General features: G+C 39.0%; 1 protein-coding gene across 1 annotated transcript in view; it reads left to right on the forward strand.

Annotated features, from left to right (window-relative positions):
• Arid4a (AT-rich interaction domain 4A) overlaps nt 1–13,872 on the forward strand; it is a 76,750-nt gene that overhangs the window by 28,403 nt on the left and 34,475 nt on the right. Inside the window, exons 12-13 of the mRNA XM_063241536.1 lie at nt 12,695–12,767; nt 13,671–13,765. Coding sequence (XP_063097606.1) covers nt 12,695–12,767; nt 13,671–13,765 — 168 coding nt within the window. The remainder of the gene's footprint in view (nt 1–12,694; nt 12,768–13,670; nt 13,766–13,872) is intronic.

The raw sequence follows: 13,872 nt of genomic DNA on the forward strand, positions 1-13,872 counted from the left end.
ATTTTAATACTCTTTCGTACAAATAACTTTCATATGTTTTCTATCTGTTGAGATTCTCAGTTTGTTTTTTCATTTCTGAGTTGGAGGTTGACTCTGTTTTTGCTCTTAGCCTAGTGTGTTGGTCAGGACTGATGTGTGGTCAGGAAGAAGTGACAGAGGTGCTGGGGGTGGATGGAGCTCATGGTGCAGCTCCGGCCTCAAATATGCAAAGTCCTAGATTCAACCCCTTCCCCAAAAAGGAAGACAAAATTACAAAGAAGTACTTTCCATTAGTCAACAAATGTAAATTGGTATTTTTAGGGTCTTTTTCAAGATACCAAGAAAGAAAAAAATGGAACATTTAGGTATTTTATGTGTGTGTTAACTTGTTTATACTATTACTACATGAAGTAACTGTTAATATCATACTTTAAAGATGAAGTCAGTGGGATTCAGAAAGGTTAAATAACTTTTCCAAAACAACCCAACTGAAAGGTGGAGAATGGGTGTGAACCCCCATCCTAGTTTCTCTTAACTTCAAAACCTTTTTTGAAGGTAAAAATTCCTATCTAAACTTGAAGAAAATTTAATTTGGTAAATGTAGAAAAGATTTAGATTGTATAAGTGCAAATCATTGTCTTTGTAATACTGCCATGTCATTTAAAATACAATCATAAGAAATAACCTGTGAACTACACAGTATTATCTGTTTATTCAATAGCACTTAAAAAATTTCCCAGTATATTTTTTGGGTTGGAGGTTTGGGAAAAAACAAAGAAAATGTACTGAGAAAAAGAATCTATTTGAGCATGAAAAATAATTGTGTGTAAAAAATTTCAAATCCTTGTTCTCTTTTATATAACAAATGTGAATTTATGAAAAACCGCAAGTGTACTTGTATGTGGAAAAGGATAGACACTATTTCTTTCCTCTTACTTCCCCTGCAGTATTTGGTGTTTTACACTCTGAAATCAGAATGGCGGTTCATACTTACAGGCTGCCTACAGAGTTGCCATAGTAACGTGCTGTTGGTTTTAAGTGAGCATGCTCGGAAAGACAGGAAGGTTTAGCAGAGGCTTGGCAGGTTGCCAGTGGAGGTTTGCCAGATGCTTTGAAATGGGCTGTCTTTCTTTTCCTTTCATGTAATGTCTGATTTTTATGTGGAAGAGAATGTAAGTAGTGCTGTAGAACCCTGCGGATGCTATGCCCTAAGACGGGAAGCAAATATTTGCAAGTCAGACTGAACAGTGTCCAGACCCTGATTAAGTAGAAGGGGATTCTAACCATTTTGCATTTGAAAGAAAATGCAGCATATAGGTAAGAATTTTGTGTGCATATACCTTCATTACCATTTTGATTGCCAAAATGAGGTTAAGTAGGAATCTTAGGTATCGATGATATGGCTTTATGGTAGTCCTTAAACCAAGTATAATTGTTTCTTGTAAAAAAAGACAGTGGAAATCTATTTTTAGACTATCAGAGGATGAAGGCTATTTTTTTTCTTTTGAATCATGACATAAATTTTGGAATGAAAATGATAATGGCAAATTCAGGATTTAAGGCTGAATATTAAATGTAATTTTTGTATTTTATGTGTTTATTTATAGATGATGTATTTTCAGGCTAAATAGGCCACATTTTTCAGGATCTAAACTGTTGTCTTCTGTGATTTAGCTCTTGTTCTTTAAATGAATATTAGTTAGAATCTTACATTGCCAAATACTGAAAACAGATTAACTATTTAATGTTGCTAATACTTTTAATTGGTGTCCCTTCCAGAATGCCTTTCCCTACCCTTCCCAAACCCTGAAATTTTAAACAAAGAGGGTGAAAAGAGCTTTGTAGGAAGTTACAGAGTGTGGCTATAAAACAGTTATTAATGCTCCTGTTACAGTTATTAATTTTGTAATATTATAATGTTTTATGTAAGCTATGAGTAAACATTAATAAAAAACAATGAAGAGCAGAGGCAAAACTCTATTACCTATTGTTTGTAGGAAATAGTAAAAGATATTTTAAAGGGTAAAGACATAAAGATATTGTCTAAAAATGTGTCACTTAAATTATGAATGTAGAAATTAAATGAAACAGATGCTTCTCATCTACTGAAAAATAACAGTAAAAATTACAGCATTTAAATACTGCTTTACATGATTATTTTAAATTATTTTTCAGATGGCCAGTTTCATAGCATATGCTGTATTGTGAGTTCCTTGATACTAAATAGTTCGTCCATTCCTCTGGCCATCCATGTAATATTTCCTTGAGTGAGATTTTGGTTGCTTTAGAAAAGAGTCAGCCGCATTTCTTGCTTTTGGATTTAAGATTTAGTTGCTGAATCATTCTAACTTGTCTTGATCAGTAATGTTTTAAAAACTAACATATCGATAAACTGAAGAACACTTTCATCTGTGTGCAGCAGAGGTAAAGATGAGTGGAACATGAATGAATAATCTGATAAGCCAGGGCCTGCCTGGCTTAGTCATTCCAGGCCTGTGCCACAGAAGTGAGGCTGAGCTGTTGTGTTGTGTTACGGATCCCAGGTCTCCCCAAATGCAGTGATGATACAGATTACAGGCAGATTCATTTGTTGCTTCATAATGTTCAAAATGCCCTTTTATAATTTTCTCTGAGCCATTAGGAAGATGCTGCAGCTTGCCCTTCAGTGTGGCAGCACAGCAAGCAGTTCCGTGCAGTTGGCTCACACAAGTGTTAGACGGCTCTGCAGTGGCGGTTCTGCCTGCCGCTTCGGGTTCACTAATGTGGGGAAGAATAACAAGGACATTGGAGATTATGACTTCTCATGCAGTGGCATCTTTTTTTTTTTTAACTTAGTTTTATTTTGAATTCTGAAGCATTTGGTAATTCAGGATATGAGTACAAGAAATACATCTCACACTTTTACAGCTTGGGAAAAGATATGAGGAGCTGACAGAAGCTAGGTCTTATTTATATTGATTGCTTTAAATTTTGACTTATTGATATGTTGAAAAAGGCCCTGTAGAATGTATTTATGATATTATTTCAGTGTATCAGCTATAAAAAGTTCATGTTAAAAAATGTTACTGCATTTTTTTATTGAAAAGGCCAGGTAAACACAAATAATAATGCCAATTATTCATTTATTTCTGGCATATATTTACTTTGGATAAATATAGTGGAGTTTTTAAAATAAATGGATGCTTATTTAAATTGACTATGAATAGGAATTTGACTAGTCTTAGCTGTTTAAATTCTTATGTTTTGCTATAAGTAGACTTATGTGTTGAGTACTTTAAAGAATCTCTTGGGCTAGCTCAGCAGCATAAGCAGCTGCCTGGCAAGCACAAGGTCCTGAGTTTGATTCCTGGTACCAAAAAAAAAATCTCTTATAATTTCATATTTAATAATGAAAGTTAGAAATTAGTGAAATTTTTACAAACCACGTTCTTTTTTGTGTAGAGGTACTGACATCGATTTTTCTAATCTTACAAAATTTTCTAGGGCATCACTATTTAATTTGATGCCTAAGATTAGATTTCACAATCATAAAAATTGTAAGTGCTTGACTTTTTTAATTCATGGAAACAATGAATATTCTGTTTTAGCTGGGCAGTGTGGTATACAATGGCTGAGGCATGATGAACACTGGAGTTTGAGGCCAGCTTGAACTAAATGGTACAACCCTGTCTCAAACCCAAAAAAAAAAAGTTTTTTTAATTTTAAACCAGTGTTATTTTTGCCTACTAATCTGTGCCTTTTTTATGGATTGGTTAGTAATCATCCAAGCTTTGGATATAAAAACCTACAGTAAATAGTTGATAATGCAGGAAAACCAGGCGAAGTCAGTAAAATTAAAGATTTTTAATATAATGTAAGTAGTTTAGTTATATCTAATAACTTTAAGTGACACTCAAGTTTCTGTGCAGATCCGGAAAAGTCAACCTTCAATGAATGGTTGAGACCTTAGCTTGCATTCAATTATAACAACTTACATTCTGTTTTCTCCTGTTTTGCATTGCTGGGGATTTAAGCCAAAGTTTTGCACATCTAGGCAAGCTCTTAGCTATTCCTCTAGGCCATCACTTGCTATACTATTACAAGTTAGCCTTTCCCAGCAAACTCTTCACCATGTTAGCATGAAACTTTAACAAAGTAATATAATCTGATTAACAAGGATTGCACATTTATACACACAAATACAGCTACATTTTTATATATTTGAATAACACTTTTTAGTAATGTATTTTGTAGTTGTTGTGGTATGAAAGGGTTGTCTGATCCTGAAAACTTGGATTCAGTAACACCCAAATCTCATCTAGGTGATTCAAGTGTGTGTATTGTTCATATGAGGGAAAATTACTAAGCTCATTGACCTCTGAACCAGAAAAGAGTCACAAAATCATTTATTTCAGGAAAGGTGTTAAATGTAAAACAGTGTCTTCCTACTTCTTATGTGATCCCTGAAATTTTCTCTAAGTGTGTAACAGAGAAGAGGGAAACACTCTAAATTTTATGATTACCAATTTGATAGGGTCTTTGGTCAGTTCACAGCTTCCGTGATCAAGTATTATCTCTTCCATTACACCAACAACCCCTAGCCCAGCTACTCCAGCTTCAGAAATGGGTGGAGGTGTCTCAGCCATGCCTGCCCACCGTGCTGTTAATGGTGTGTTGTCCTCCTCGATGAAGCAGACCCTTCCGTTCTCCCATGGGTCTCATTCCTGTTCTTATTTCAGGAAATCTGAGGCTGTCAACTCTTTCCATTTCTTTCCTGCAAATTTAAACTACTCCTGTCTATTGGCTGCGTCTCTTCAGCATCTCTCTCCCCTTTGGTGGTCCTGGGGATCATAGCCAGGGGTGCTGTGCCGGAGCCACATCTGCAGCCCTTTATTCTGAGACAGATTACTAAGTCGCCCAGGTTGTACTCAAACTTGTAATCCTCCTGATTTTGGCTCTCCTGGTAGCTGGGACTGCAGGCATGTGCCACCCATCTGGCTTCCCATCAGTTTTTAAAAAGTGCTTGCCCAGGGGCTGGGGAGACAGCTCAGCAGCACAGGTGCCTCCCTAGCAAGTGCAAGGTTATGAGTTTAATTCTTGCTACCAAAACAAAGAAAAAAAGGTTGCCTCTCCTTGAACTGTCTGACACCTCCAATTCCCCTACACCAGTGTCCCGCAACCTCTCTCCTTTTCCTTGTGCTGGCCACACTCTTGCAGCCTGGCTGCTTAGTTATATATTCACTGCCCCTGGCCTTTCATTCACTCCTGACGCACTGTTGTGTATGTGGTCCTCTCTCCACAGCCAAGACAACTTTCTTAGAGCCACCAGTAACCTAAAACAAACATTTGTATCAAGTCAGATTCTCTTCTTAACTCATTTGACTACAGCGGCATTCCTGCCCAGACACACCTAACTTTTTAGAATACTTGACGCTCATGATGTGACTTGTTTGCTTCCTGACCAAATGATAGCACCTTCATAGGTGTATGTGTATCACAGGTGTCTTTCTTAGCTGCAGACATTCAGATCAAACTGCCAGAGAGAATTTCTTGTCTGGTGAGTACTCCAGCTGAGTATGTGCGGGGCCCACAGCCTCTCCTCCCTCTCCCTCCTCGTTCCTGGCCGTGGTAATGGAAGCACCCTCCATCCGGTGGCCCAGCCAGGTGCCTGGGAGGCATCCTGATCCCCCCTTCCTTCGCCTGGCCCCTGTTCTTTCAGACAAACAGTTCCTGTTCTTTGACCTATGTGAGGAACTGTCACTTGGCCCACTCTGGTTTCTGCTGTCGGCCAGCCTTGGTCCAGACCCTTGTTCTCTGCCTCAGGCAGTGTTGCCGCCATTCACCCCGAGTCCGTGTCGGAGCTTGCCCTCCTAAAGTCTGTTCTCTGTATGAGAGCTAATGTCATTTTCGTTGTTGTTGTTTGGAACCAAAACTAGGTATGATTCCTTTTGGGATAAAAGTGATCTCGGGCCTAAAGGGAATGCAGTTTTGATTTTTTTAAACTGAAACATTTCTAAGACATGTTACATAAACAACGTATCTCTTTCTAAAGGCAGCCTGCTGAATATTATCTAAGCTCCTATATTCTTGTATTGATCTACTGTCACGGCTCTTGGTCCTTACACAAATGCTATCAACTCTCAAGTTTTTACCTATTATAACTTGAGACAGTTTTTCACAATTTTTCTTTGGGGCTAGAAAGTCACTTTTTTGTTTTGTTGTGTTTTGTTTTAGTTTTGTGTTTTGTTTCGTGGGTCTGACTACGTAGTCCAGGCTGGCCTTGAACTCACTTTGTAGCCCAGGTTAGCCTCGAACTTGCAGCCTTCTGAGTGCTAGAATTACAGGTGTGTACCTCCATGCTGGGTATAGGAAGTCATTTTGACCTTGAATCACTTGAATTATCTACCAGATTTTGGTGTTTCATTTCTTAGCTAAACATATATGTTAAAATTTAAATTCTCTCTCTGCTGCCCTCTCTCTCCCTCCTTCCCTCTCTCCTTCCCTTTTTCTTTCTCTCTCTCTGTATCTTTCTATTTTGAGATGAGTCTCAGTGTGTTACCTGCCCAGGTTGGCCTTGGACTCTGGGCTCAAGAAATCCTCTTTCTTGCTTCAGCTTCCCAAATATCTGGGACTGCTGATGTACACTAGAGTACGTAGCTTTTTCTTTTTAAATTTTACTTTTAGTTCACTAAAGTGTTGTGAGAACAAATATCTATTGTACTAGAACATGTATCACCAGTAACTGGCACCTCACTGTTACCATATTCACTGTCTGGCTCAGCAGTGAAACTCCCCTGGTAGGTATGAGGCCCTGGGTTTAATCCTTACTGTCTGTACGGGTGGAAACAAGTAAAGGTGACCACACCAGTTTTCTCAGGTTATTCCAGAGAATTGGTGGTTTTTCATTGAAAACTGCTTCCCCTTACAACAGCGTGTGATTCTGTATGAGAGATACTAAATGTGTACTGTGTATGTACATATGAGGATGGTATTGTGAAGGGAAGTTACATTATCCTATAGTCTTTCCAAGGAGAACTTTCTGGAACCTTACAACAGATCTTCCCAAACTTTGTTTCTTTTGTGTATAGGAATGAGAAAACACGTTTACAGAGATTTCCCGTAGTTTCAGACATTTAAGAAAATTTTCTTTCTTCTGTATTGTGTGTTTTTATGAAAGCAGGAAAGCGTCAGGATTTCAAGGGTTTGGTTTTTCCCCTTCTTTTTATTACACCCCAGCAGCACTGGGTTAAACATTTTAAACGATTTTTTTTGGGGGGGGTGCTGGGAACTGAACTCAGGACCTTGTGCCTGCCAGGAAGGCACTTGTGCCACTGAGCTATATCCCTGGCCCAAGTTAAACATGTTAAACCAAAATTCGTGAGTGAGTGTGGGCTATGCAGTTATGCTAGCAAATTATGGTTTGAAAACAAGATTTGGGGAGGGTTGTTGTAAGGTTCTAGAAAGTTCACTTGAGAGGAGGAACTGTGGCTGACATATCTCTGGTTTATGTTGTTTTCACGGGCAGTGCAACTCTATAGACAATCTTATTTCCTCACATAATTTTTTGAGTAAAAGTTATTTCTTGATTTAGACCAGATTCGGATCGTTTTCTGGCCCTTTCAGTAAGAGGTCTTAACTTGTAATATTCCTTTGTTTTGCCCCTCTTGTGCAGTCTTTTGTGCTATCTTTTTTCTGCCTCCAACCCATCCTCCATAAACATCTTTCCAAAAAAATAGTGGTTTCTGTTGGAAAATCTTTAATGGCTTGTAGCCCCTGTGGGGTGAAGTCTAGGTGTTTTATCACAAGCCTTAAAAGTCTGGTCCTTCAAGATCTGACCCACATTCACCTCTTCATTCTCTCCCCGACTTTTCTCCAGCAATGTGGAATTTCTTACAGCTCCCCTGCTAGCACTCAGACATGTCAAAGCTGCAGGTTCAGTTATCAGGAATATCGCACCATCGCATCTGCTCTGTATCGCCCGTCTCCTTTATCAGCCTTAAGTATAATAGAGATAATACAACACTTTGAAATTCAGAAAATAGGTAAAGGTTAACATTTAAGGTGAGAAATCCAGAAGTCTTCAATGCAGGAACAAAGAGGACTCTATTTGAATTAAAGTGGTTCAGTGTGGCTTATCCATGTTCTAGCTGTTTATTTCACAGTTTTTTAAATGTAAGACTATTCACTACACTGAGAATTACAGACTTTGTATAAAATGTCTAAGCAGCTGCCATGGTTGCCGCTGACCACCTCCCTTCCCTGGGAGAAACCACTTCCACCAAAGCCCCTACTGGATGCTGGGACCGGCAGGACTTCTCACGGGATGGAGCCAGCGGGGCAACCAATAAAGAGGACCAGAGAGGGGCAATAGACAATATCGCAAAGGGGGAACCAAGCAGCTGGTGTCCAAAATAGCATTACACACACACACACACACACACGCACACACACACACACACAGAAATGGAAGGAACAGTGTTTTGGTATTGAAAAGTAAACACGTAAACATAGTGCTGTAACCCCCTAAAAACAAAGGGAAGGAACAAAGGGTGGCTGGATGTTGTTTATATAAGCATCAAAACCTCTAAAGGACACTGAAGTTCCTCTTTCCTTTTCTTTTTCTTTCTCTCTCGTTGCTGCTGCTGTCGCTGCTACTTTGAGACAGGGTCTTGCTGTGTGCCATACTGGCCTTGAACATACTGTGTCCTTTCCGGCTGACTCACAATGATCCTTCTGCGGCAGCCTCCCAGTTACTAAGATGACAGGTGTACGCCAGCAAGCCTGGCTCAGTGTGGCCTTTAAAGCTGCAGCACACAGCACAGAGCGCCCACAGAGGTTGCGTTAGCTCCTCCCCGTGCCATCGGAATGACAGTTTTTGGGCTCTCCAGGCCGCGCCCCAAGGCACTGCCTCAGCTGCTTGTTGGAACTGTGCGAAGCTGAGGATGCAGCCAGGGGTTGCAGAGCTCAGTGAGGCCCTGGGCCCACAGCGAAGGAAACAGAAAAAACCTGTGTGTAAGGGCCCTGGGTCTGAGAGCCACCTCCGTTACTGATATTTTGGCAGTTTTAGCACTTCTTAAATTCACAGTCTAGAGAGCAGAGCTGCTGGCTAAGAAAGTTGAATAGCTCTGTAAAAAGATAGTATACATTATTATAAAAGTTACATTTTATTTATCTCCCTTTACAAAAAGAGGATAGAAAACCTATTGTACACTAGAATTCATACCATTTCTGAATAAAAATCACAGATTTCTACCTGAACTTATCAGGGAAAAGACTAAGGCAGATGCCAGCAAGTGACTGTGCCACACTACCTGTGTCTTAGGAACTATTCTTATGCTTCTTTTACCCCCTGATTTCTCTCGTATTTCTACAAGCGTTAATGTTCTCCAGTTAGCAGGCACGAGACACTGAAGAACATGCGCTCATTCATCTGCACAGGTGTCACTTTATTCACATTTGAAACTGAGTGTCGGTCACCAGTGATGACGTGTGAGTAAAAGAGGACTGACCCAGACATCACAGAGCTCACCAACATCTAGGTGCTTTCAAGTGCCACATGCAGGAGTAAGACGTAAACTAAAAAAAGTTCACCACTTAGTCTTCTCTTCCTCTCCTCCCCTTTCCTTCTTCAGGGCAAAGATGAGCCAGGCAAAGATGATCTTGTCTGATGCAAGATTAATTCAAGCATTTTTCCTCTTCTTGGTATTCTATTGTAATTGAAATATCTTCCTTTTCCTTTCCACTCAGTCAGACTCATTCTTGGCTGGGAACTTTGTTTTATTTTGTTTTTGGTACCAGGGATCAAACTCAAGATCTTGTGCTTGCGAGGCAGGTGCTTGCGCTCTAGCTTAGAACTTTGAAAAACAGCAAACTCACATAATCCTTGAGAACACAAGACCTGACGTCTCCCTTAGTTCTTATAGTTTGTTTTTGCTTTTTGAGTCAGGGTCTCACCGTGTAGTTCAGGCTGGCCTTGAACTTGAAGCAGTCCTCCTGCTCAGACCTTAGATCTTATTCTTTCACTTGGATGAAAACTAGACTTAGCTTGACTAAATGAAGGTGAGTTCTAGGCCCTTTCTCATTATCCGTGTGCTGAGAACCCCTGAGAGATGCAGCAGCCCTGGCTTTTGACACCTCTAGTCTTGATCATGGCTGGGAGGGAGCTGCTCCAGGCAGGAAGACACTGAGCCGAAGAGCTGTGGTAACAGGCAGAGCCCAGCAAGGCAGAAAGGTGCATGCTTCTCGTCCAAGGCAAGTGCTAGAGTACAAAGTTTTATTCTAAAGGAACAGGCAATATCACTATTTCAAAAATAATTGTGAACAATGACTTACTGTAAGAAATTAAACAATTTTAATTTTTGCAAAACCATCATGTATACTTACAACCTTCTTTATAGCTTCATCTTTTGATTTATTCTTTTTTTTTTTTTAAGCCAGTCAAATTTAGCAGTGGGGGGGTGGTATACCAACTTTAGTGACACTAATATTAATAAGTTCTGATACCCATTGCCATCGGACCAGACTTTGATTTATTCTTGATGAGGAGAAAATTTCCTCTCAACAGGTATTTGTAAGTAGAATTTGTTTTCTTGTATTTATATGTGATAACTGCACTGACACAGTTTCATGGCCATGGTTCCTTGTGGAGCCTAAAGTACTGTTTAATTATTCACTACTTCATGATAAAATACTTTTGAACTACTGGTTCTTATTTACATAAGAAAAATATTGAACCCAGGGCTTTCACACTGAGCTACATCTCAACCCTCTTCACTTTTCTGTTTTGAAAGAGGGTTCTCACTAAGCTCCTTGCGCTATAATCAAATTTGTGATCCTCCTGCCTAAGCCTCCTGAGTAGCTGGGACTACTGGAATGGGCCACCATTCTCAGCTAAAAATACCTTCTTATTAAGAATTCATTAAATGTATGGTACAACCTTAATGTTTGCCAATTTTGTGGCTGATAGGTTGGTTCTGTTACAGTTGATAGGCTGATTCTGTTTTTAGAAATAACTTTTGAGTTAAAGTCAGTGACTGGTTCAGTGGCACAGGGTCTGCCTGGCAAACGCGAGGTCCTAAGTTCAATGCCCAGTAGGAAGGATGAAGGACAGCACAATCAGTTCCCATTTGAAGAATTTCTTTCACATATCTTGGGTGCAGCAGTCTTTCTGAATTCTGTAAGGTTATAAGGAAATACTCAAATGAGGTTCAGTGTGAGGAGAAAGTATTGTGAATCCAGAGTGCAGGCAGAGGGGCTAGCCAGCCTGGCGTAACCATTTTGTTTTCTGCACTGGTGGTCCTGTATGAAATGATGCTTGGGCTGCTGGACTTTTGAGTTACTTTTGTGTTTCTTTTCCTTTCTATGATTGAACTCATTGAGGGCTTAAAATCTTGTAAAAGCTAGATTTTAAAATTTACCCAGTGAGAAAACTGCCATCTCTCAGTTTGAGAATTAAGTGATGATCTCTTTTAACTGGATAGTGATGATTAACTTCACAAATTGCTGATTTTGGAGAACTTTGATTTAAGTTCCTTTATAGTTAATAACATTGAAGGTATTTCAGTTATAAATCATTCTGAGTGAATGTCCTAAGAGAAAAAGCAAAAAAGAGAAGACTTTTACTCCCTTTCCCTGATTGCCTTATGGTATTTTATTGTATATTTTAATGGACCACATGTTTATTGATCCTGGCTGTGATATTAGGTATTAAAATTCTTAAAGGATAACATAATTTAAAAGCGCCTGTTGTCCTTTGGACACTGAAAAATCAATATTTATTGCCTGAAAATTGCCTTTCCTTTCAGTGTGGCTTTAAAAAGATAAGAATCTGAATTGTTCAAGAAAAGCAAATGAGAAAAGCAGGGTAGTAGGACAAGACTGGCTGATGGGGTACAGGGCAAGATAAAAGTCACAGAAATAGCCAGGGATGTAGCTCAGTAGTATAAACGTGTGCCTGGCAAGAGCAAGGTCCTTGAGTTGGGTTCCCAGTACCCCCACCCCCCTCAAAAAGTCACAGGGCTTACTTCATTGCATTTAAAATTTTTGTAAAGCACAGTGCCATTTGAAATCTGTGACTTTGTAATCCCTGCTTTCAATTCGTTCAACAATATTTCTGTGTAATACATTTGTCATTATTGTGTTAACTGCCACCACATTGCTATGCACCATATTGTATTTCTATAGCTAAAAACAAAAGCAGCGAATGAAATGAAAGCCCGGGGCCAGGGATTTAGCTCAGCAGTGTAAGCACCTGCCTGGTAAATACAAGGTTGTGAGTTCAATCCCCGGTACCACAAAAAAATAAAAATAAAAATGTACCTACAGCCATCTGGTTTTAAAAAAGAAAAAGAAATGAAAGCTCAGCTCTCACTCGGTCTTTTCCTCCTGGCCAATCTCTGTCTTCGTGGTCCTGAGGCAGCATGGAAATGGGATGAGGGTCAACATTGTGTGTCTTCATCACTGGCCCAAATCACTTGGCCACAGTCTGATTACACCACCGGGTCTGACTCACCCACCCAGTGTTAGCCCAGCTTGGCCCTGAGAACTGGATTCAATCCACAAAGCCTGAAAAAGAAGGGAGAAAAACCTTAAAAAATCTGGCATCGTATGATTTTTGAGAAAATTAAGATTGCCCAGCTTCAGTAAAATTTTATTCCCTTAGATTTATAGATGTGAAGACAACAAGGTGTGACTTTCTGTTTACTACACTGTGCTTTCATTTATTTTCTCTTTGTAGCCCGAGGAAGAACTTGATCCTGAAGAGAGGGACAATTTCCTCCAACAGCTTTATAAGTTTATGGAAGACAGAGGTATTTAAAGTTCATTTCTTGTGTAATCTTTCAGTCTAGATGCATGCATTATTGTTAATATTGTGGATGTGTTGTGTTTCAGTTAAAGCCTAAGGGCCACTTCCATCTGATAATTACTATGTTTTTAAAATACAAATAAACCTAGTGTCTGTTTTGAGTACAGATATGGATAAAAGCAGTTTTGGTGTAATGAAACTTAGTCTCCCTGGATCATGTAAAGCCAATAAATAATATTCAGAAATAGAAAACGGCCAGTGACAGTGTTAATTTGCATACGTACTTATTACTAAATATTTATGGCAAGTAAACTAGCCTAATCCTTGGTCTCTACAAATTAAACATAATAGGAGATCAATCTTTTTCTAAATAGGATATGTTTCTATAGAGATGAGAGAAATAGAACCATTATAACTTTTAAGATTGCTTGACATTTGTTAGTCCTAGAAAATCTTCAGATAAATTGGTTCTGCACATTCTGTGGCTATCAAAAATCATCCTTCAGATTAATGCCAACAGCTCTAGCATTTATATTACAGCAATGAGAATGAACTGCATTCTAAAACTTAAAATTATGTCTTCTACAATTTTCCATTATGTTTGTACCTAAGTGAACCTCAGCATTATGGGCCATAGCTTGCAGTCTAAAGCTTCAGTTGGTTCCACCTACTCTGCTGGTGGAGAGGTGATTTTATTAGTGGTAGAAATATAATACACAGACATGCCCACACACAAAGCTGCATAATGCCTGTAAAGAATATTTATGTTCTCTTACATCATTAAATGTTCTTCAGATATGTCCCTTCAATTAAAGAAATTTGGGTGACTAGAAATCTATAGCTTTCTTTTGAGTTTGTGTTTCCCATATGAATAAACATTTTATTTTTACCCTGTGGTATTAAAAAGGTACTCCAATCAACAAACCACCTGTTTTGGGCTACAAAGATCTCAATCTCTTCAAACTTTTTAGACTGGTTTACCATCAGGGTGGATGTGACAATGTAAGTATAACATTGCTCTTTGAAAAATGTATGTGTGAACCTACTCTTTGAATGTTGCGTTGTCATGTGCACCTTAATTAATAGTATATTTTGTTAAAGAATGTAGA

The sequence above is a fragment of the Cavia porcellus genome, unplaced genomic scaffold (genome assembly GCF_034190915.1).
Source record: "Cavia porcellus strain 051 isolate PalLab524CR breed Dunkin Hartley unplaced genomic scaffold, mCavPor4.1 scaffold_31, whole genome shotgun sequence".
NCBI lineage: Eukaryota > Metazoa > Chordata > Mammalia > Rodentia > Caviidae > Cavia > Cavia porcellus.